The sequence below is a fragment of the Oncorhynchus mykiss genome, chromosome 18 (assembly GCF_013265735.2).
Source record: "Oncorhynchus mykiss isolate Arlee chromosome 18, USDA_OmykA_1.1, whole genome shotgun sequence".
Lineage (NCBI taxonomy): Eukaryota > Metazoa > Chordata > Actinopteri > Salmoniformes > Salmonidae > Oncorhynchus > Oncorhynchus mykiss.
In genome coordinates, this window is record NC_048582.1 from 42,674,497 (window position 1) to 42,696,539 (window position 22,043).

A 22,043-nucleotide genomic window follows, 5' to 3' on the forward strand; every position below is an offset into this window, starting at 1 on the left:
CTTTCATAAATAGTCATTACGCCTGTCACAACAGGTTGTGAGAATCTGTCCCCAGCAAAGCTTGCTGTTATGACAGCTGAGACGTACAATGCAAGGTTAATGGTTAACAATGCACACATCTTGTATTTGGGTCATGTCCCTTGCAATAAATTTCACGTCTTGACAGAATCTCTTGTCACCTGCTAAGGCATTGTGTCTTGATGTGCATGGCCATTTCCAGTACATTACATAATGATTACATGCACGGACTGTTCAATAATGTTTTTTTTTCCTCTGACCATGACCTTGTTGTCATCCAAAGCCAGTACATTTCTTTAACTCTCATTTAATAAAGGTATTGGACTCAGATTCACATGCCTTGTACTGGATGACACTCACTGTGTGTGTGTGTGTGTGTGTGTGTTCAGATGGAGAGCTGTACACTGGAACAGTAGCGGACTACATGGGAAACCGTCCGGTCATCTCCCGCCACCTCAGCGAGGGCAGCCATGTTGATCTGAAGCTGGATGACACTTTGGGCTGGCTGGAGGGTACGTGTCTGCAACAAACTACTCATGATGTATTACACACATCCCCAAGGCGCTTACATACACTGAGTGTATAAAACATTAGGACAGCCTTCCTAATATTGAGTTGCACCCCCCCCCTACATTGTAGAATCTCAAATCTAAATATATTTTGATTTGTTTAACACTTATTTTGGTTACTAGTCCATATGTGTTATTTCATAGTTGTGATGTCTTCACTATTATTCTACAATATAGAAAATAGTAAGAATAAAGAAACCCTGGAATGAGTAGGTGTGTCCACTTTTGACTGGTACTCTACATGTGACCTATTCCACAAAGTACAGCTAAAAGGAAATGTGCATTTTAAAGAGCTACATTTAAGGAAGTAGTTTATAAGTCTGTTGGTGTTGGTTAAGCCTCCTAACCAATACGTCTGGACTGCGTTCAAATGATTCCTTTGTTAATTAATTTGCCTAACAAGCTTTCAGTAACAAACACACTTATCTCTCGATTAGTCTAGCCAATTGTTCAATCTTTTTCTCCAGATCCCACTTTCATCAGCTCCAACTTCGTCCCCAGTGAGGAGAAGATCTATTTCTTCTTCAGCGAGGTGGGCCGGGAGTACGACTTCATCGACAAGTTCACTGTATCTCGCATCGCCCAAGTCTGCACGGTAAGAGATGCATTATTGTGTGGTTGTACTTTGAGTGTGTGCAAGATGCGTGTTTAATAATCCTCTCAACCATTTCCTGTCTGTCCCAGAGTGACATTGGGGGCCAGCGTACCCTGCAGCGACGCTGGACCACCTTTGCCAAAGCCCAGCTCCTGTGCCAGTCTGACAACGAGCTGCCCTATAACGTCATCCAGGACATCGTCACCCTCCCGCCACCTGAGGGCGCCCCAGTGGACGACACTCTCTTCTTCGGCATCTTCAGCTCTCAGTGGTCAGTAGTTTAGACATTCGCTATGAATGGGATTAAGTCATCTGACATCTCCTGTACGAATGGCAACCGTTGTTTCTTGTTAGCAGGTCTTACAGGTCTGTCACCAGATCTCAACCCAATTTAACACTTTCTGGAGCGGCGCCTGAGACTGCATTTTCCACCACATCAACAACAAAACAAAAAAATTATAGAATTTCTTCAGAAAAAATGGTGTCGCATCCCTCTAATAGAATTGTAGAAACTATGCCAATGAGCATTGAAGCTGTTCTGACAGCCCGTGGTGGACAACACACTATTAAGAATGTTGGTGTTACCTGTACCTTGCTAGAGAATGACCAGTCCCGGTCATTTATAGTATAGTATTATGAACTCCAAATTATATTTGAATCCCAGAAAAACATTTGTCAAACAAGAACACCTTTTTTAAAACATTTTTTTTTACTAGTTGGCATGTTGAGGCTTTTTGAAACAAGAAGTGTGTTTGGGCTTTAAATTATTGCATGACAAGTTCCTTTGCCAAGTTTTTACTTATTTAGCTGTTACCAGATTGTAGCACGGTTGTGACCGCAAGTGTCTTTGATGTTTGTGCACTACTAGGTCAGTGAACTCAGGGCGGTCGGCAGTGTGTGCGTTCCGCCTGGGCGACATCAAAGCAGTTTTTGCAGGCAACTACAAGGTCCTGAATCGGGACACGCTACGGTGGAGCATGCGGGTTCAGGAAAAGGTCGCCAACCCGGGAGAGGTAAGCGGTGTCTCCGTCTCGAATGACAAGAGGTCCCCTGAGGGTCAGCAGAAATAAATTAGCTTGTTAGCAAATTGACTTCTTCAAAGAGATTGGATGAAAGGAAAATATAATTAAGAATTAAAAACTACTTCTGAAGACCCAATGGAACAAAAGCTACTCAGACCAAACAATGCCGGGTGAATGCCTTGTTTATCCTTGCCTAGGTAAATGTTAGTTACGTTTCTGATTTGTTTACACATGGTGTTGTCTCCCTATGATGTGTATTGCATTGAGGATCAATCAGCCATGCCTAAGATCATAAGCGTGGCCTGGTTTGATGTTCAATGAAGAAGAAACTTCCACACATTTAACTTGGCATAACAAATGTGATATCAGAGTTTTACGACTTTAATCTTCTTTTTTAATTCAAAGTTTTTTCAATCTCCTTAGCTTACTTGTTGTGGATGACTCCCACACAGGCCAATTGGCATATAGCTGGATGTAAAATCCCTCTCTCTCCCTCCTCTCAGTGTGGCCTGCACAACGCCTCAGACAACACCCTTCGCTTTGTCAAAGAGAACTTCCTTGCGGATGACAGCGTACACCCTGTGGGGCGGAGCCTGACCATGGTGTCACCTGACCAGCGCTACAGCCACGTGGTCACCCAACGTGTACAGGCTGCCAACGGCAAGGACTACACCGTCCTCTTCCTGCTCACAGGTACTGGACGTTGTTTTCAACCGGAATCGACCTAAATATCAATGTGTCACTTGGTACATGTATGCACCATTACCGTGTTGAGTCATTTCTGCTCAAACCCTTGCTTTCAGAATCGGGCTACCTCCACAAAGCAGTGCTGCTGGAGAAGGGTGCACACATCGTTGAGGAGATCCAGGTCTTCGAGCAGCCTCAGGCCGTGAAGAACCTCCTGCTCTCAATAGCCAAGGTACCTTTCTCGTCATTAGGTATTCTCTATCTCAAGTCAGGTACTCATCCCACTTTACCCTCGCCTCGCTGTCACATTACATTTGAAATGGCCTCTATACCACAGGGGCCTTCTGGCACTTAACATTAGCACTTCAGCCGCGAACGATGCAAACAGTGAATCTCCCTGTCGCCAAAGCTCTCAGGAGATGTAACCTTGACATTAACTTCGCCTGTCACATTCCTGTGTGTGCGCTGGGTTTGTCTGCTCTCGAACCCCACCAATATGCCCAGAGGTCTAAACCAATCACGTCACATCTGCTGGTGACTGACAGGTGGACATGGCCTGGGGAGTGTGTGTGTCACTTAATGGCTACATGCCTTCTGTGAAGTGCGAGATGGTTGGTTAGCAAGGAATAGACACAAAGTCAATTACACACGCAGAAACTCTGTTAAACATCTTTATTACCACTGCATATAATATTTCAAGGTTTTATCTAACAGCCTTCCTCACAAATAATGAAATGCTGATGACAAATACAATTTAATTTTTTATCACTGTTTTTTTACTATTGTTAAGTGTACACTGTAGACCATAGTGTAGGCTAAATGAACAGAAGCTGGTAAGGTTTTGCAGGACGGTGTGTCCGAGGCAGGATGACTGTAGAGAAGGCCATGGTATTAGCACCGATAAGCCCGCTCTCTCTCGGATCTTCTGCACAAGAGAGCGAGTGAGAGAAATAAGCTGTAGAGCTGTCTGTCTAGGATGTGTGTTCATGACGCTGCGCTTCAGTGTGACAAATGTATTCAAGTTGTGCATGCGTGTGTGTAGTATGGTTCAGCGTGTGTGTGTGCGCAGTATGGTTCTGACTCAGCGTGTGTGCGCAGTATGGTTCTGGCTCAGCGTGTGTGCTCAGTATGGTTCTGGATCAGCGTGTGTGCGCAGTATGGTTCTGGATCAGCGCGCCTGTGTGTGTAGTATGGTTCAGTGTGTGTGCGCAGTGGTTCTGGTTCACCATGCGCGTGCTGTCTGAAATCATAATTTATTTATGTAGCTAAGACATAATGTACTGTACATGTCACGTAGGGGTCACAACACACGTCGCAGAGAATCTTTGTTCTCTGACTGAACCCGAAATATGGTTATTTAGCAGACAGTTTTATCGGTTGAAGAAGTGCTTATATTCAGTACGTGACCTTGACCCACAACCCCAGTGTTGAGAGCAACACGCTTCAACCAAGATTGTCAAAATTTGCTTCAATGAATCGTTCTCGTAAATAATACCCAATAAATCAGTTTGTTCCTTTGTTCATGTAAGTGTATACTAATGCTAACATGTTTCTATCCTTATCCCCCTATGTTGTTTGCCATAGCTGTACACCAGTGGTCACCAACCGGGTTGACTTCCAAAGCATTCCTAGTCGAACACCAAGCATTTCTGTAAAAAACAATAGTCTTGCTTTCCAAAAAAACTAAATTATTATTATTTTTTATTTTTTTTTGTGCTGTTGGTGGTAGGTGCACTTCAATCAGCAGCCCCAACGCCGGGAAGGAAAAGGTTCCCATTTTGAAGCATTTTATGTGTCTGACGGGAGATCTCCGCCTACCCGGCAGGCCCAGAGAACAAATCAATTGCACTTATAGGCCTACCGTTGGCCAATCAGATAGCTCAGATCAAGCTTTGGAGATTTCAAAACTTTTAAAATCATGACTAGCTAGAGACTCAGTGAATACAGAAAAAAATCTGCTGTTTTTATAAGTAATAAAAATATATATATATATAAGCCCCGCCAAAAAAAAACATTATTTCTACTGCAGCTGCAATCAATGAGTACAGCAAAGTGCTCCGATAAGCTTGCCTTGTTAATATTAGCGGCATGTCTTTGTTAAAATCGAGGAATATGTAACTTTCTCTGGTCATAGGAGTAACATGAAATGCTGCTCGAGGCAAGAAAAGAATGCAGTGCGACTTGAGTTTCGCCATCAGCTGGAAGACTGTCCCCTTTTCTCAGCGGAGGAAGGGAGAGTGGAGGGAAGGTGAGTCCCGTGAGAGGCAGCCTCATCGCTGCTCCCTCCCTCCCTACCCATAGACTGACCATTCGATGCAGGCTATTAAATTCAGTAAAATAAAAACTAACGTTAAAAATATAAACCAATCTGGGCGGTAGATCTCGGCTTGCTTTTGGACGCAAAACTCAGAAAAGGTTGGTGACCTCAGCTGTACACTAACATTAGCGACTTAGCACTAACGCTATCCTTCACCCCCCCCCCCCCCCCACAGGGTGTGGTGTTTGTGGGCTCATCCGAAGGCGTGGTGAGGGTCCCGGCCTCCAACTGCTCCTACTACAGGAGCTGTGCCGAGTGTGTGCTGTCCCGGGATCCTTTCTGTGGCTGGGACCCCTCCATCAAAGTCTGTACCCACGCCACCAGCATCAAGGGCAACGTGTGAGTGTCACACCCCGTCACGTTCCATTACAACCACTCCACCCAGCAGCTAAAACACCAATACACTGTAGGATTTATAGAATGTACCATGGCAAGCGTAATATACAACTTGCGTAGAGCCGGGTGTAAGGAATTACTTTTGGATAAAGGCTGTGACATTTTAGATTTGGTGGAATTAATTTATTTCCTTCAGGGCTGGATTCCCTGACGCACAAGTACAGGAGTAGGATTGTTTCTCGAAAACCGGCACATACTATTTAAGAAAAAACAGAATATTTATTTAGGGTAAGGTAAAAGGACAAGGTAAAAAAATCTGTCCTTCTGCCCCTGAACAAGGCAGTTCTGTTCAAGGCAGAATTTGTTCTTAACTGACTTTCCTAGTTAAATAACGGTTAAATAAAAAATTAAATAGACAAACATTGGCAGTAGAATGGCCTTGGGCGTAGTGACTTTCAATGTGGCACTGTCAGTTTGTCAAATTTCTGCCCTGCTAGAGCTGCCCCGGTCAACTGTAAGTGCTGTTATTGTGAAGTGGAAACATCTAGGAGCGATAGCGGCTCAGCCGCGAAGTGGTAGGCCACACAAGCTCACAGAACGGAACCGCTGAAGCGCGTAGCGTGTAAAAATGGTCTGACCCCGGTTGCAATACTCACTACTGAGTTCCAAACTTCCTCTGGAAGCAACATCAGCGTAAGAACTGTTCGTCGGGCGCTTCATGAAATGGGTTTCCATGGCCAAGCAGCCGCACACGAGTGGTGTAAAGCTTGCCACCATTGGACACTGGAGCAGTGGAAATGTGTTCTCTGGAGGGATGAATCACGCTTCAACACCTGGCAGTCCGATGGACAAATCTGGGTTTGGTGGATGCCAGGAGAAATGCTATCTGCACGAATGCATATTGCACACTGTAAAGTTTGGAGGACGATTAATGGTCTGGGGATGTTTTTCATGGTTCGGGCTAGAACCCTTAGTTCCAGTGAAGGGAAATCTTAATGCCTCAGCATACAATTACATTCTAGACGATTCTGTGCTTCCAGCTTTGTGGCAACAGTTTGGGGAAGGCCTTTTCCTGTATCAGCATGACAATACCCCATGCACAAAGCGAGGTCCATACAGAAATACTTTGTCAAGATTGGTGTGGAAGAACTTGACTGACCTGCCCAGAGCCCTGACCTCAACCCCATCGAACAACTTTGGAACGCCGAATCGCCCAACATCAGTGCCCGACCTCACTAATGCTCGTGGCTGAATGGAAGCAAGTCCCTGCAGCAATGTTCCAACATCTAGGGGGAAGCCGTCCCAGAAAGGGGTGACCAACTCCATATTAATGCCCATGATTTTGGAATGAGATATTCGACGAGCAGGCGCCCACATGCTTTTGTCTCTTTATTGGGTCATGTGTAATTTATTGGGTCCATTTTATTTTGATGGAGTTAATCAATAAGTAACCATTGCGCTCTACCAGAAGTTTAGTTTGTGTGTAAAACCTGTGGATTCAGATGAGCAAAAAAGTGTAATGGGTCCGCACTCAAAGGGGCGGCAGGGTAGCCTAGTGGTTAGAGCGTTGGACTAGTAACCGAAAGGTTGCAAGTTCAAAACCCCGAGCTGACGAGGTACAAATCTGTTGTTCTGCCCCTGAACAGGCAGTTAACCCACTGTTCCTAGGCCGCCATTGAAAATAAAAATTTGTTCTTAACTGACTTGCCTAGTTAAATAAAGGTACAAATAAATAAATAATAATAAAAATATCACAAAGCTTACTTCATTTTTTTGTTACTAGATCAGGGATAGTGTACTCAGACGTTTTGACTTTGCAGCCTTGTAGCTACAAATCTCTTGTACAAAAAAACAGACATTAAAGTTAACCAGAATGTAAACAGGATCTTTGTATGAAGAGACGCACAGAATATATCACACAAACTCACATACAGTGCATTCGAAAAGTATTCAGACCCGTTGACTTTTTCCACATTTTGTTACGTTACAGCCTTGCTGAGCGAACAAATATTTATTTTCATCGATCTCCACACAATACCCCATAATGACAAAGCCTAAATAGTTTTTGAGAAATCGTTGCAAGTGTATTAAAAATAAAGAACATACCTTATTCACATAAGTATTCAAACCCTTTGCTATGAGACTTGAAATTAAGCTCAGGTGCATCCTGTTTCCATTGATCATTCTCGATCAGCTTTAATATTGCAGATTGTAGCATACATACAACTTGATTGGAGTCCACCTGTAGTAAATTCAATTGATTGGACATGATTTGTAAAGGTACACAAAGTACTGTGTAAACGGTCTGAATACTTATGTAAATGTGATATTTCAGTTTTGTATTTTTTTTATACATTTGCAATTTTCAAAAACCATGTTTTTGGTTTGTCATTATTGGGCATTGTGTGTAGATTGAAAAAAAACAAAACAATTTTAATCCATTTTAGAATAAGGCTGTAAAGAAGGCAAAATGTGGAGAAAGTCAAGGGGTCTCAATACTCTCCGAATGCACTGTACACACACGTAAAAACAAAAAAAATGCACACACTGACAGCGTTTATCTCCTCTTCTACAGAGGCCAGGATGTGGATGGAGGGAATGTGCAGGAGGCGTGTGCGTCGCCCATGATGCCCAGATCCAGGTTTGGACTGCACAAAGGAAACGCAGGTGAGAATCACTAGTGTAAACAGCCATCATGCTTACAGGGAACTTTGTAGACAAACATCTCCATGCTTATCCTATTATCTATCTGCCAGACTAGTCTATAGATGGATACACACTGCATTGTATGTGTGTGGGCTAGCTGCTAACTGCCATAACTAGCATCTGGCTATATCTGAACTTGAGGCCTCAAGTCAGTGACTCCTGAATTCTGTTAGACTCCTTTCCCCCAGGCGAGCTGGTGTTGGTCTTCCTGAATGAGGTGGTGCGACTGCAGTGTCCAGAGGCCTCGAGCCTGGCCCACCGCCACTGGGAGCGACCCAACAGCCGCCTCTCCCCGGAGCTCTACCTGCAGCTGGAGGACGGAAGCCTGCACTTCCTGGCCACGCCCACAACCCTGGGCCACTACCTGTGTCTCTCCACAGAGAACGGCTTCCAGCAGAACCTGGCCATCTACCAGGTAAAGCAGAAGAGCAGCCCCACCACTCAGGCCACTGCCCCTGGTGTGATGCCCACCCTCCCCCAGAGCCCAGCTCTCCCCCAAACCACCCAGGCCCTCCCCCGAACCACCCAGGCCCTCCCCCGAACCACCCAGGCCAGCTCGGGAGGATGGCTCACCCCGCCCTTGATGTGGCCCAAGCAGACCGAGCCGGAGCCCACTGCGCCGGCAAGTGAGACTCAGGCCACCACAAGGCGGACCAGCAGGAACTTTACCTTCTGGGTGGAGCAGTCGGAGGAGACTGAGGTGAAGTCACTGGGAGGGGACAAGCTGCAGCTGGCACTGGGGCAAACCTACCTGAAGGAGCTGGTGGTGGTATCTGTACTGCTAGCATGCTGCGTTAGCATCCTGCTAACCATTGCGCTGTATGGCATGAGGCAACGCTACCGCAGTAGGACGGCTCCCCAAACCAACGCCCCAGGGAGGGACTTGGAAAGGGGTGGACGTCAGGAGCGGGAGGCCCTCCGGGGGGGTCATTCACCGCACAGCAAAGGCAAGCGGAACGGGCAGGCGGCTCACAATGGCCAAGCCAACGGGGTTGTGTGTAACGGCACGCCTAAGGGCTCCAACGGGCATCTGCCCAACACCCCTATCTGAGCACAGTCGACCGTATTCACACCCTAACTATTGACAGTATCATATCCACTCTTCCTGAGAGAAATTAAGCTTTTACATGGTCGCTCTGAGCCATGGGATTTTACATCAACACGGCTAACTGCAGCACTCTGAATTGTGTGGACTGTCATCGTGGGGAGAAAGACTGTTTGGCCTGATAGACTGTGGTAACTCAACTAAAAGGACACTGTTTTATTCTGGTACGATACCAGCCTGTGTGAATCAAATGGGCAGACTGATAAACATGACTCTCACTGCTCTTATGTAATATTGTGTATTATATTGTGCTGTATATACTTTGGATTTGGGGATCAATCGACTAGACTGTTTTTGTGTATTTAATGAAAGAGCCAAGAAAGCCGATGTATCGAATGTACACGAAGGACTGTCTCTCTACACTGCCACCAAAAAAACTGAATTGGTTCCTAAACAGATTTCTCTTCCACTAACTATTAACTAATGTGTCCACTCAAATCCCAGGCAGTGTGGATGCATATCGCGAAGAACACAAAAACAGCCTTTTCTGTTCGATCAGTGTTTTTTTTTGTAGCATCAGGTCTACATTGCTAAACTACTTTCTTACTCTGCAGCTTCAGCGAAGGTTACGGAGCACGTTGTACGGCACAAGGCTTTTTCCCCACTCTTATTTATTTTTTTCCAGTTTATTTTTGTCATTCTATTGAATGTGCTGCCAATGACTTCGTGTTTCCAACTTGCTTTTCTTTTTCCCTCTCACCCAAACGCACATTTTTGGGAAATCCTGCGGTCTGTGAAGCCATGAGAACATGTTGATTTGACACTGTAGGCTGATCTCTTCCAGAACAAACCAGATTATTCTGGTGTTTAAAGACTTTTAGTTTTGTTCATGTGTTGTCAGTGTATTAACTGGACAGAAATCTGAAAATCACTTTAAACCTGTGAAATTGCCAAAATTTGCATTTTGGATGAAAACAAACATGTTTTTTTGCTAGACAGCTATTCAGAGACTGAAAACAGATGAACGGTGGTTCATTTTAAGCTGCTTTAGATGATGATGATGATGAGGAGGAAGAATAATAGTTAAACAAATATGGTACTTATTGTCATTGGTACTGATCAAACCACTTTTTTTTTAAAAGTTGTTGTCTTTATTTTTATACAATCGTATCTTACCGTTCTAATGTTGCAAATAAACAGTTCAATTTGTGCAAAACCAAAATCTGTCATTTGTGTTGAATTTAGGCCTACTGCAGAAAAATCTCATTATTTTAAAGCATTTGAACGCCTCACAGTATTATGTTATTAATGTAAGCTTCGCTGAGTAGGATTTAACAGAAAATGGCTCCAGGCTGTTCTCCATATAAATTGGCCATTGTGCTGTGTTGTGAAACAGTTTTTTTTTCTTCACAAAGATATGCTTGTGTCCCGTAAGTCTTCATAGTCAAAAGACCGACCGTGTATCAATCTGTGGACCTGTGTAAACGCAGCCTCAGTACCACATGCAAGAAGGTACTTAATGGGCTTGATAGATGGATACATGTTATGGCTTGCTACAATGAACTGATAAGATGACTGGACTCAACATGATCAGATTGATTTTCATCAGTTACTTGATGTAACAGACTTGTAGTCTTGTCAACTGAACTGGCTCCATATCCTGTAGGTAGATAATTTACAATGTTTTTAAAATGTCTTTTTAAAAGCTCTCCCATTTGTCCACTGGGTGGCGACCACTACACAGAAACAGCCACTCAACTGACACCAGTTTAGCAATAGTCTTGCCATCTATCACAAAGTGTTTCAAACTAGATGTATAGTAGGTAATCTCCAGTAATCTGCACTGACATTAACCATGTATTTTATCATGGAACACCATCAATAGATAGTTATTACCTGGCATCCTTAGTCTTTCTCTCACACACAAGATATCCTTAACTCTGTATACAGTTGTATTTTCACAGGGACACGAGGCTGCTGTGAGCACTGGGGTGTTACAATCTATTGTCTAACATAATACCTGAACATTGATTGTGTAGATTTAGAGAGGCGAGACAATTCACTGTGACCTAAGTAGTTTCAAAAGTTTAATGATCAATTCTTCTATTTATTTGCAGCAAAGCATCGGCCCAACCAAGGCCACTAAGCAAGATGACTTTAGTCTAACCTGCAACAGGCATGCCTGCTGCTAGGCTCAAGGTGACAGAGGGTATCATCCCTATTAGTGAGTGGAAAAATGTACGAGGTGTTGACCGAAGAAAGGCGAAACCATACCGTCTGCATTCTGTGTGAGGGCAAGTAGAGATTCTAAAATGGACTGTCCCGAAGAGGAGTATGAGCAGACGGGCTGTCCTCGGGGACTGTTCCCCCTGAAAATTCTGGAATATTTCTGGAGAGATGCATAGGGGACAGGCTCCGTGGATAAGAGTGTAAACACCTAGAAGATATTACATTGTTTGCAGAATGTGCAGTAGAGGCCACAACCCACAAGTTCTCGATCCCAAACACTCGACTCTGGATCTTTACGGAGGAATCCAGTGACTCTTTTTATGCCAGGACCTGAAACAACTATTGGGAAGAACTAGTTCTCATAAAACTTAAAGCATATATTTTGTTCATAAAACAATCTAGTTGTCTTGTGATCATTACAGCAAAAATAACTAACTAGTTCATTATGTCACAGTTTGTATTTTGATGGTTAAACATGGGACATGACATGACGAGTCACAAACTGGGCAAATTGTGTGGAGACAGCATCCAGTGCTGAATGGCTTCGACTGGACATCTGAATATCTAAATAACGTTAAACAAAAGGATCACAATGGAAATAACTCTAGGCTTTGTGTTTCATTCATTATAATTCTAATGGATGTATTGTACACATGCCAGGACCTCTGCGGCTACGCTACATGTATTTATTTTTTGGGGGGGAGGGTGTGTGAGTTCACATTACACCTTTTTGGATTCATCATATGGCCATATCCATGCCAGACTTGAGTAACACACTTCATTCATTTAAATGAATGGAAAAATTTAAAGTGTTCCTGTCATTCCATGAATGAGTTAAATGCACTACATAACCAAAAGAATGTGGACACCTGCTCGTCAAACGTCTCATTCCAAAATAATGGCCATTCATTTGGAGTTGGTCCCCCATTTGCTACTCTATCAGCCTCCACACTTCTGGGAAGGCTTTCCACTAAACGTTGGAACATTGCTGCGGAGACTTGCTTCCATTTAGCTACAAGAGCATTAGTGAGGTTGGGCAACTAGGCCTGGCTCGCAGTCGGTGTTCCAATTCATCCCAATGGTGTTCGATGTGGTTGAAGTCAGGGCTCTGTGCAGGCCAGTCAAGTTCTTCCACACCGATCTCAACAAACCATTTCTGTATGGACCTCGCTTTGTGCACGATGGCATTGTCATGCTGAAACAGGAAAAGGCCTTCCACAAACGGTTGCCCTTCACTGGAACTAGCCCGAACCATGAAAAACAGTCCCAGACCATTCTTCCTCCTCCACCAAACTTTACAGTGGGCACTATGCAGTCGAGCAGGTAGCGTTGTCCTGGCGTCCGCCAAACCCAGATTCGTCCATCGGACCACCAGATGGTGAAGCGTGATTCATCATTCCAGAGAATTAGTTTCCACTGCTCCAGAGTCCAATGGCGGCAAGCTTTACACGACGCTTGGCATTGCGCATGGTGATCTTAGGCTTGTGTGCGGCTGCTCGGCCATGGAAACCCATTTCATGAAGCTCCCGACGAACAGTTATTGTGCTGACCAGAGGCAGTTTGGAACTCGGTAGTGAGTGTTGCAGCCAAGAACAGCACTCGGCGGTCCCATTCTGTGAAAATGTAGCTGGACTCTTACAGTACCTGTTTACATGGATGAATGCTTCACGGCAGACTGGAACCACTTTAACTAATTAAGGTGTCCTGTGTCTTTTCCGATCTTTAACGCGTCCTAAATTCAGAGCAGCAATGTTGTTGAGAGCAGTAGCAACACTTTTGCAGTTCTCCATGGCAGACCAATCCGATCTCATCTCTCGGCATATCCAGCCCATCCATTATTTCAGCCAATCATGGCTAGCAGGGAGATTTCTGTCTTTTTCCATGGCTAAACCAACTAGGCTCATAATTTAAAAATGTATTTGTATTTACAGATGACAAACAATTGTTATTAAGGCACATGAAAGAAGGCATTTGTGCCCCAAAACGCATATGGATTTTTTTTTAAATGCCTCTTCTGTGACGTGTGACAATCGCCTAGCTTATTGAAACGGGTCACATTTGTGTCAGTAAAATAAATATGAAAATGCACACATTTATTCACACAGGGTATACTTAAAAAACAATTTTAATCTATTTTATAATGTTCAACTTTTCATCATAGCAAAAAATGTGCTGATCAGCACATTTCATCTTATGTACCTAGCTAGCTAGGCCTATAATCACTATCTTAGAGATCCTAATTCTGTGGTGACTATACTGTTAGGTTCATGTATGGGCATCCATAATTAGGCTTTTGAGTAGTGCAAGATCATCACTTCTCTTTGTCTCCCTCTGATTTTTACAAGCCAATAAAGTAAAATTGTCTGTTTAGAATTTGTTTTGCCAGGAAAATGCGGTTAACAGCCGTACTGTCAATGGCTGCTAAGGCTGCCTTCCTTAAAGACTACTGCTACGGCACAAGTCGGCCTTGGACAATAGCAGCCAAGAGATTGAACCCACCAGGCAAGAAGAGGAGAAATGCGTTCATAGAGCCCATAGATTATGAGGACTGGTCTGTTTTCAAAGGGGACACAGTAAGTGGTCATGAGACAAAAGGACATTGAAGACCTTTAGGATGTATGATACAGAACACTGATATCGCAGCTATGTTGCAAATTCTTTTGCAGAGATACTAGACACAAATAAACTGTTAACCATGGAGTTCCTTGCTATAAAATCAACACATGAAGGGTAATGATAACGAGATTAATGTAATGTAGGACTGAGAGGGGAGAGTCCCTGTCAAGTTTTATTCAGCCATTAGCCTAACGTTTTTTATTTAACCTTTATTTAACTAGGCCAGTCAGTTAAGAACAAGTTCTTATTTTCAATGATGGCCTAGGAACAGTGGGTTAACTGCCTGTTCAGGGGCAGAACAACAGATTTGTGCCTGCATTGGAAGTCCTACCTGGCGATGGAGAAGACTTACCCGCCCTCCCTCAAGACTCTGAAGGAGGAGGCGATGGAGAAGCTGGGCATCGAAGAGCCCAAGAGGAACCGGAAGACTTACTAGTACTGATGGGCGAGACCCTCTGGTGTCTGGGCCACACAGACATGGGTTGGGGAATTGCATCCATGGTCTCCCTCCCCCTTCTTATTTCCACATTAGTCACAACGGGGGGGGGGGGGGGGGGGGGGGGATGACTGACTGCTCTTTATGGACCTACTGTAGGCCTATAGATCTGTGTGTTAAAGGCATGTTACCAGTTCTACATCGCTCAGTCTAGATGGATATCAGTGGAAACAGGTTGAGGGAGTACGGTAACGTGATGGGACCAGCTGGCCGGTGTGTTTACGGACATATTCAATCAATCCCTATACCAGTCTGCTGTTCCCACATGCTTCAAGAGGGCCACCATTGTTCCTGTTCCCAAGAAAGCTAAGGTAACTGAGCTAAACGACTACCGCCCCGTAGCACTCACTTCCGTCATCATGAAGTGCTTTGAGAGACTAGTCAAGGACCATATCACCTCTACCCTACCCGACACCCTAGACCCACTCCAATTTGCTTACCGCCCAAATAGGTCCACAGACGATGCAATCTCTACCACACTGCACACTGCCCTAACCCATCTGGACAAGAGGAATACCTATGTGAGAATGCTGTTCATCGACTACAGCTCGGCATTCAACACCATAGTACCCTCCAAGCTTGTCATCAAGCTCGAGACCCTGGGTCTCGACCCCGCCCTGTGCAACTGGGTACTGGACTTCCTGACGGGCCGCCCCCAGGTGGTGAGGGTAGGCAACAACATCTCCACCCCGCTGATCCTCAACACTGGGGCCCCACAAGGGTGCGTTCTGAGCCCTCTCCTGTACTCCCTGTTCACCCACGACTACGTGGCCACGCACGCCTCCAACTCAATCATCAAGTTTGCGGACGACACAACAGTGGTAGGCTTGATTACCAACAACGACGAGACGGCCTACAGGGAGGAGGTGAGGGCCCGCGGAGTGTGGTGTCAGGAAAATAACCTCACACTCAACGTCAACAAAACTAAGGAGATGATTGTGGACTTCAGGAAACAGCAGAGGGAACACCCCCCTATCCACATCGATGGAACAGTAGTGGAGAGGGTAGCAAGTTTTAAGTTCCTCGGCATACACATCACAGACAAACTGAATTGGTCCACTCACACAGACAGCATCGTGAAGAAGGCGCAGCAGCGCCTCTTCAACCTCAGGAGGCTGAAGAAATTCGGTTTGTCACCAAAAGCACTCACAAACTTCTACAGATGCACAATCGAGAGCATCCTGGCGGGCTGTATCACCGCCTGGTACGGCAACTGCTCCGCCCACAACCGTAAGGCTCTCCAGAGGGTAGTGAGGTCTGCACAACGCATCACCGGGGGCAAACTACCTGCCCTCCAGGACACCTACACCACCCGATGTTACAGGAAGGCCATAAAGATCATCAAGGACATCAACCACCCGAGCCACTGCCTGTTCACCCCGCTATCATCCAGAAGGCGAGGTCAGTACAGGTGCATCAAAGCTGGGACCGAGAGACTGAAAAACAGCTTCTATCTCAAGGCCATCAGACTGTTAAACAGCCACCACTAACATTGAGTGGCTGCTGCCAACACACTGACACTGACACTGACTCAACTCCAGCCACTTTAATAATGGGAATTGATGGGAAATGATGTAAATATATCAGTAGCCACTTTAAACAATGCTACCTTATATAATGTTACTTAACCTACATTATTCATCTCATATGCATACGTATATACTGTACTCTATATCATCGACTGCATCCTTATGTAATACATGTATCACTAGCCACTTTAACTATGCCACTTTGTTTACATACTCACCTCATGTATATACTGTACTCAATACCATCTACTGTATCCTGCCTATGCTGCTCTGTACAATCACTCATTCATATATCCTTATGTACATATTCTTTATCCCCTTAGACTGTGTATAAGACAGTAGTTTTGGAATTGTTAGTTAGATTACTTGTTGGTTATTACTGCATTGTCGGAACTAGAAGCACAAGCATTTCGCTACACTTGCATTAACATCTGCTAACCATGTGTATGTGACAAATAAAATTTGATTTGATTTGATTTGCGCACAGACATGAAACTGGATTACTGGTCCCGTTTCAGGCAGAAATTCAGCAGAATTCAATATTCATGATGCTTTCAGAGTTTGTCTTCCATGTTTTGATTTGTATTCATGTCATGAATACGTGTCTAAGCAATACACAATCCTGTTCTTGATTGGACTTGACGTTTTCCTCGATAATGGGACATCGAAAATGAACAACAGAAATAAGCCTTGTGTTTCTGTGCTACAAATTGAGGATGTACAACGCTGTCAATGCTACATCTGCACTTGTCGTAGAATTGGCTCGTTTAGTTATCCATTCAGATGTTGAACAAGTGGTCTTGTCAAAGCATCCCTAAGTAAACCTACGGCTAAGACTTAGATGAACATGTGTAAAGCTGCAATGACGTCTCGTTGTTACCAAAACTGCACAATCAGCAACTAACTAAATCTTTTTAAACAGGGGTTTACTTTGCAGGGCAGAACTTGGCATTTGAGGGACAGATTGACTGATAGAGAGCTCGGAATTTGACAGACAGGTCTGAAATCAGAGTTAACAAAGATGTCAAGGCTCTAATGGTCGGAGCCAAAGCAAACGCAGCGGCAGGGGGAAAAAATAAGCTGCCAGCCTCTTGTAAAAGGGTCTGGGAGGCTGAAGCAGAAAATACCTGTCATTACACATCTTGGGAAAGCTCACAGCCACTTTGGCCATTTATTATATGTTAAAAATAGATATATTATACTTCTGGGGCCAGGGTGTAATACTGCCCTTTAGCCATGTTAAGCTTTAAGACAAATATCTGTGTCTCTCTTTCCAATCCGTCTGGAGGAAAGAGGCAAAGGACCAAGTAATGAAGATACTCCAGAAGTAAATCCCGAGCTAGGGAGTGGCATGGAGCGAGAAGTCTTCTCAATAGGCCCACCCTTGCCTCGTTTGACTAGCAGGACTCTCCAACCCTGTTCCTGGAGAACTACTGTCCTGTAGGTTCACTCCAACCCCAATCTAGCACACCTGATTCAAATAATTAGCTGGTTGACAAGTTTAATTAGTTTAGTTACAACTGGGGTTGGATTGAAAACCTACAGCAGGGTTGCTCTCCAAGGAACAGGGTTGGAGAGCCCTGGACTAGGGTGTGTCGTTTTATATCACGTCACCTCTATGGGAAGTTGGATATGTGTGACGTTATTCAAACTCTTACCACAAGGTAGTGCACAAAACACTCCAAGTTTTAGATGATGGCCAAGAAGGGGAAAGCCCCCATAAAAAACAATAGTGATGTACTGAACTGTTGAAAATCCATGATTTACAATGAATCCTTACTTGTTATTTTATAGAAGAGTAATGATATTCTGTCGGTCAATAGTGGAAAACCTACTGTTTTCCTTAGTCAACTGAAAAGCAGTCTAACATAAATCCATTTCCATCCACAGTTATGTGTATAAAGTCATACCATATAAAACAAGTCAACACAGCTGTGATGGAAATTTTATAAATGCCAACAGATAATTTGGTTGTTTGATATGGTGGGATCTTTTTGTGTTGGTAAAATTAATTATGCGAGAAATGGCGGTGGAAATATGGATATCATATCATCATATCAAAGATCATATGGAAGTATACTTGGGAGTCACGCGATGACATGGTGTGTGGTGCTCCCAATAAGACTCAGAAACCATGCCGTTTATTAGGCTACAGAGGAAATAAGTTGTGATGCACATCACAGGGTTGGGAAAGTGCAAGGTGATCTTGGTGCTGCTTTTCAATACATATCGAGGGTCTTATTCTGGTGACATGATGAACGATGCTTGACTGCCGTTTGACAAATACAAATATTCTCGCTCTTTAATAACCTCATAGTGAAGACCAACCTACCCGAACTGTATCTGCAAGCTATTGGCTAGAGCGTAGATGTCAAGACCAGAGTAGGCACATTCGCAATTTAACGCAACAGATGTTGTGACAAAACTATCGGTTGAGTTGAAAAATGCTATGGAAAACACATTGAACATTACATTTTTTATTCGGTACATGAAAACGTAATCGAAAAAGTACATTGTGTGCATTGCGTCATCACGCACAGATTTTTATCTGCAACAAGTCCATTTGGTGGAAACACCATTGGCGGGAAAAATGCGCATATTTTCCAGATCTCACATTATAATTTGCATTGTACTCCCTCCCTTTTTGTCAAGTGGCTTTCTGTGTGTCTTCTTGGTTATTAAACTTGTCCATTTTCGGGTTGGCATGTGTGTGTGTCTTTGAATAGATGCCTAGCTTGTCTTTGCACTATGAACAAAGGAATACAGCACATGCAGACTGCAAACACGCACACTTTTTTTGTGCCACAGTTTGCTATGCTATCGGGGTGGTCTGCCATGAACCCTCTTCTGTTTGACTCTCAGGATAAACCAGACGTGTGTGTGGCTATAAACCCTCATAACCCTAATGTATATTATTCCTCCAAACACCACAGCTGACATGTTATAGCCACTGGTTTCCATTTCCTCCCGGGGAAAAGGGCTTCCTAGGTTTCCAACTGCAGGAGAAACAATTATCGCCACTAGCCGGGCGAGACAAGAGAAATTATGTGTCACATGTCATATAAATACATTATTACCTCATTCATGGTCATCCATATCCTCCCTTGGCCAATGAAATGCCATCATCTTCTGGGAGTATGACTAGCCAGAGTTTTGGCCAGAGCAGTCAGCTCCTTACTGTAAGTGAGACAAGCACAGTTATTTGCCCAGGTTTTTTCCCCCAGTTATCCAGTTTTCCACCGCTATTTGCATCCAAGGAAAAAGAACAGCGAGTCAGCTAAAAGTCTGGCTTTGTGGTTTCTTTAAAAGGGAAGGAATGAATGGGGGAAAATGACTTAACAGCTGGCCTCTTTTCTCACTGTCGTGTGAGTGCGCTATGGATCGCAGTGTAGGAATATGGAGAGTCAGAGGAGGCCTATAGCAGACAGATCTCTTGCTCGCAATTTTATGCCTGTGTGTTGTGAGATGACGGTCTCTTTTTCTGAATTTAATTGAAGAAGCTATATTGGCATGGGTACTGCAAGAACTTACATTACCAAAGCAAATGTATTGGGAGGGACATATTGTACGAATGATGACAGAAAAATCTCCCTATCTGCAATACTCAATATTTAATTGTCATTACAAATGAAAATACACTTCCCAACAACCCATCTTTGAGCCTGCACAGTAATGACAAAAGTGACCTATAAAAATATGCCACCCTGTATTTTCCTTTATGTGGTAAATAAGCAGGAACTGTAACAGTTAAATAAGACTGCCGAGAGTGACTCAGATGGGCTAAATTACAGACTTCGAATATACACAACTCGGTTCCTTCTAATTTAGGTGATATACTTTGGTAACCCTGCCTGTCCATGGAAAACAAATGCATCCCACCTGTAGGCATGGATTAAGTAAAATGTTTGTTTACCTACTGATTGTGGGTTATTTGTTTCAAGGAGTTCCAGCATATTTCTGAAGCAATGTTGAACCGCATTTGAAATCACGCCCATGAGTCACTTAATGACCTATGTGCTACCAGATGATGGTTTCTGTGTGTCTGTAGCACAGGAAGTTGGTGGGACCTTAATTGGGGAGCACGGGCTCGTCGTAATGGCTGGATCGGAATAGGTGGAATGGTATCAAACACATGGTTTCCATGTGTTTGATGCCATTCCATTCGCTGTGTTCCAGCCATTATTATGAGCCGTCCTCCCCTCAGCAGCCTCCACTGGCTATGGTTACTTGCATGTCAGAAAATGTTTATATTATAACTGAGGAATGCATCTGGTTTTGTTTGGTCGGATCCATTTAACGTGGCTTCCCTCACCAAAGGGTATTTGGTTATTATTGGTCACGAATTGAAACTGAATTAATTCACAGTGGCAGTTTTTTCTGGGCACCTTCATTGGGCCTCGTGTAAGCTAAGAAACTGTCCTTATTTCTTAACATAATAATTCTCAACGCTTTTTCACTCTGAGACGTGGCACAAACAGTCTTGTGCTTTAGGACCACCAATCACCCTCGTTCAATGTGTATTTAGTCGTCCACCTGGATGCCTGAATAAACCAGCCAGGTCCTCAAAAGGAAAACGCCTCTGTCCTTATAACATTGGGCACACAGCCATGCAATCTCTATAGACAAACATTGGCAGTAGAATGGCCTTACTGAAGAGCTCAGTGACTTTCAACCTGGCACCATCCTAGGATGCCACCTTTCCAACAAGTCAGATCGTCAAATTTCTGCCCTGCTAGAGCTGCCCCGGTCAACTGTAAGTGCTGTGAAGTGGAAATGTCTAGGAGCAACAACGGCTCTGCCGCGAAGTGGTAGGCCACACAAGCTCACAGAATGGGACCGCCGAGTGCTTAAGCGCACAGCGAGTAAAAAATTATTGCATCACATGTGCAGTGCACTGTTCCAACACATGTACAGCTGATTCTCAAGATCTTGCACACTAATGAGATGCTTTTGAGCCCACACTACTACACTGTCTGAGCCAAGGACTACATGCTTTCTGGTAAGTTTTGATTACAATACTGGGTGGGGTGAATATATTTTATATGACATACATAATAGGCTAAATAGTAAATTGTAGCCTACAGAGAAGTGTGTTTAAATAATTTCTAACTTGTTAACAATTTCTGCTAGTAAGTTTTTGCTACCATGTGGGTTTTAGCTTGCTTGAGCCTGCTAACTGAGGAGTGTTAATTCACCTGTTTCCATACGTTTCATTTTAAAACATTTATTTCACAAAGGAGTTGTTTAATCTAACTGCTTAACTATTTATCTGTACATGGAATTGTATTTTGTTGTTTTTTTTACATCAAAAAAATCTAATCTTTACAGGAAAATGCCATGGGCACTATCTGATGTGTGGAGAAATTTCACTGCAGCTAATGTAGAAGGAAAAGTGGTGTACATTTGCAAATACTGTGCCAAATCATATGTGAAGAATGCAACAAAGATGCAGAATCACAGTCGTGGCCAAAAGTTTTGAGAATGACACAAATATTAATTTCTACAAAGTTTGCTGCTTCTATGTCTTTAGATATTTTTGTCAGATGTTACTATGGAATACTGAAGTATAATTACAAGCATTTCGTAAGGGTCAACAGCTTTTATTGACAATTACATGAAGTTGATGCAAATAGTCAATATTTGCAGTGTTGACCCTTCTTTTTCAAGACCTCTGCAATCTGCCCTGGCATGCTGTCAATTAACTTCTGGGCCACATCATGACTGATGGCAGCCCATTCTTGCATAATCAATGCTTGGAGTTTGTCAGAATTTGTGGATTTTTGTTTGTCCACTCGCCTCTTGAGGATTGACCACAAGTTCTCAATGGGATTAAGGTCTGGGGAGTTTCCTGGCCATGGACCCAAAATATTGATGTAAC

The 22,043-nt window shown here is 43.8% G+C and overlaps 1 protein-coding gene across 5 annotated transcripts in view; it reads left to right on the plus strand.

Annotated features, from left to right (window-relative positions):
• The window catches only part of LOC110496312 (semaphorin-4A), a 55,383-nt gene extending 44,866 nt beyond the window's left edge, over positions 1 to 10,517 (plus strand). For 4 of the 5 annotated variants that reach the window (XM_036952887.1, XM_021572134.2, XM_021572135.2 and 1 more), the window contains exons 7-15: positions 408 to 530; positions 1,055 to 1,182; positions 1,272 to 1,453; positions 2,051 to 2,195; positions 2,708 to 2,897; positions 3,008 to 3,123; positions 5,384 to 5,547; positions 8,120 to 8,211; positions 8,424 to 10,517. In XM_036952887.1, the coding sequence (XP_036808782.1) occupies positions 408 to 530; positions 1,055 to 1,182; positions 1,272 to 1,453; positions 2,051 to 2,195; positions 2,708 to 2,897; positions 3,008 to 3,123; positions 5,384 to 5,547; positions 8,120 to 8,211; positions 8,424 to 9,301 (2,018 nt within the window). In that variant the 3' untranslated portion in view covers positions 9,302 to 10,517. The remainder of the gene's footprint in view (positions 1 to 407; positions 531 to 1,054; positions 1,183 to 1,271; positions 1,454 to 2,050; positions 2,196 to 2,707; positions 2,898 to 3,007; positions 3,124 to 5,383; positions 5,548 to 8,119; positions 8,212 to 8,423) is intronic. The other variant, XM_021572136.2, reaches the window with a different exon arrangement.
• The last annotated feature ends 11,526 nt before the right edge of the window (positions 10,518 to 22,043 follow it).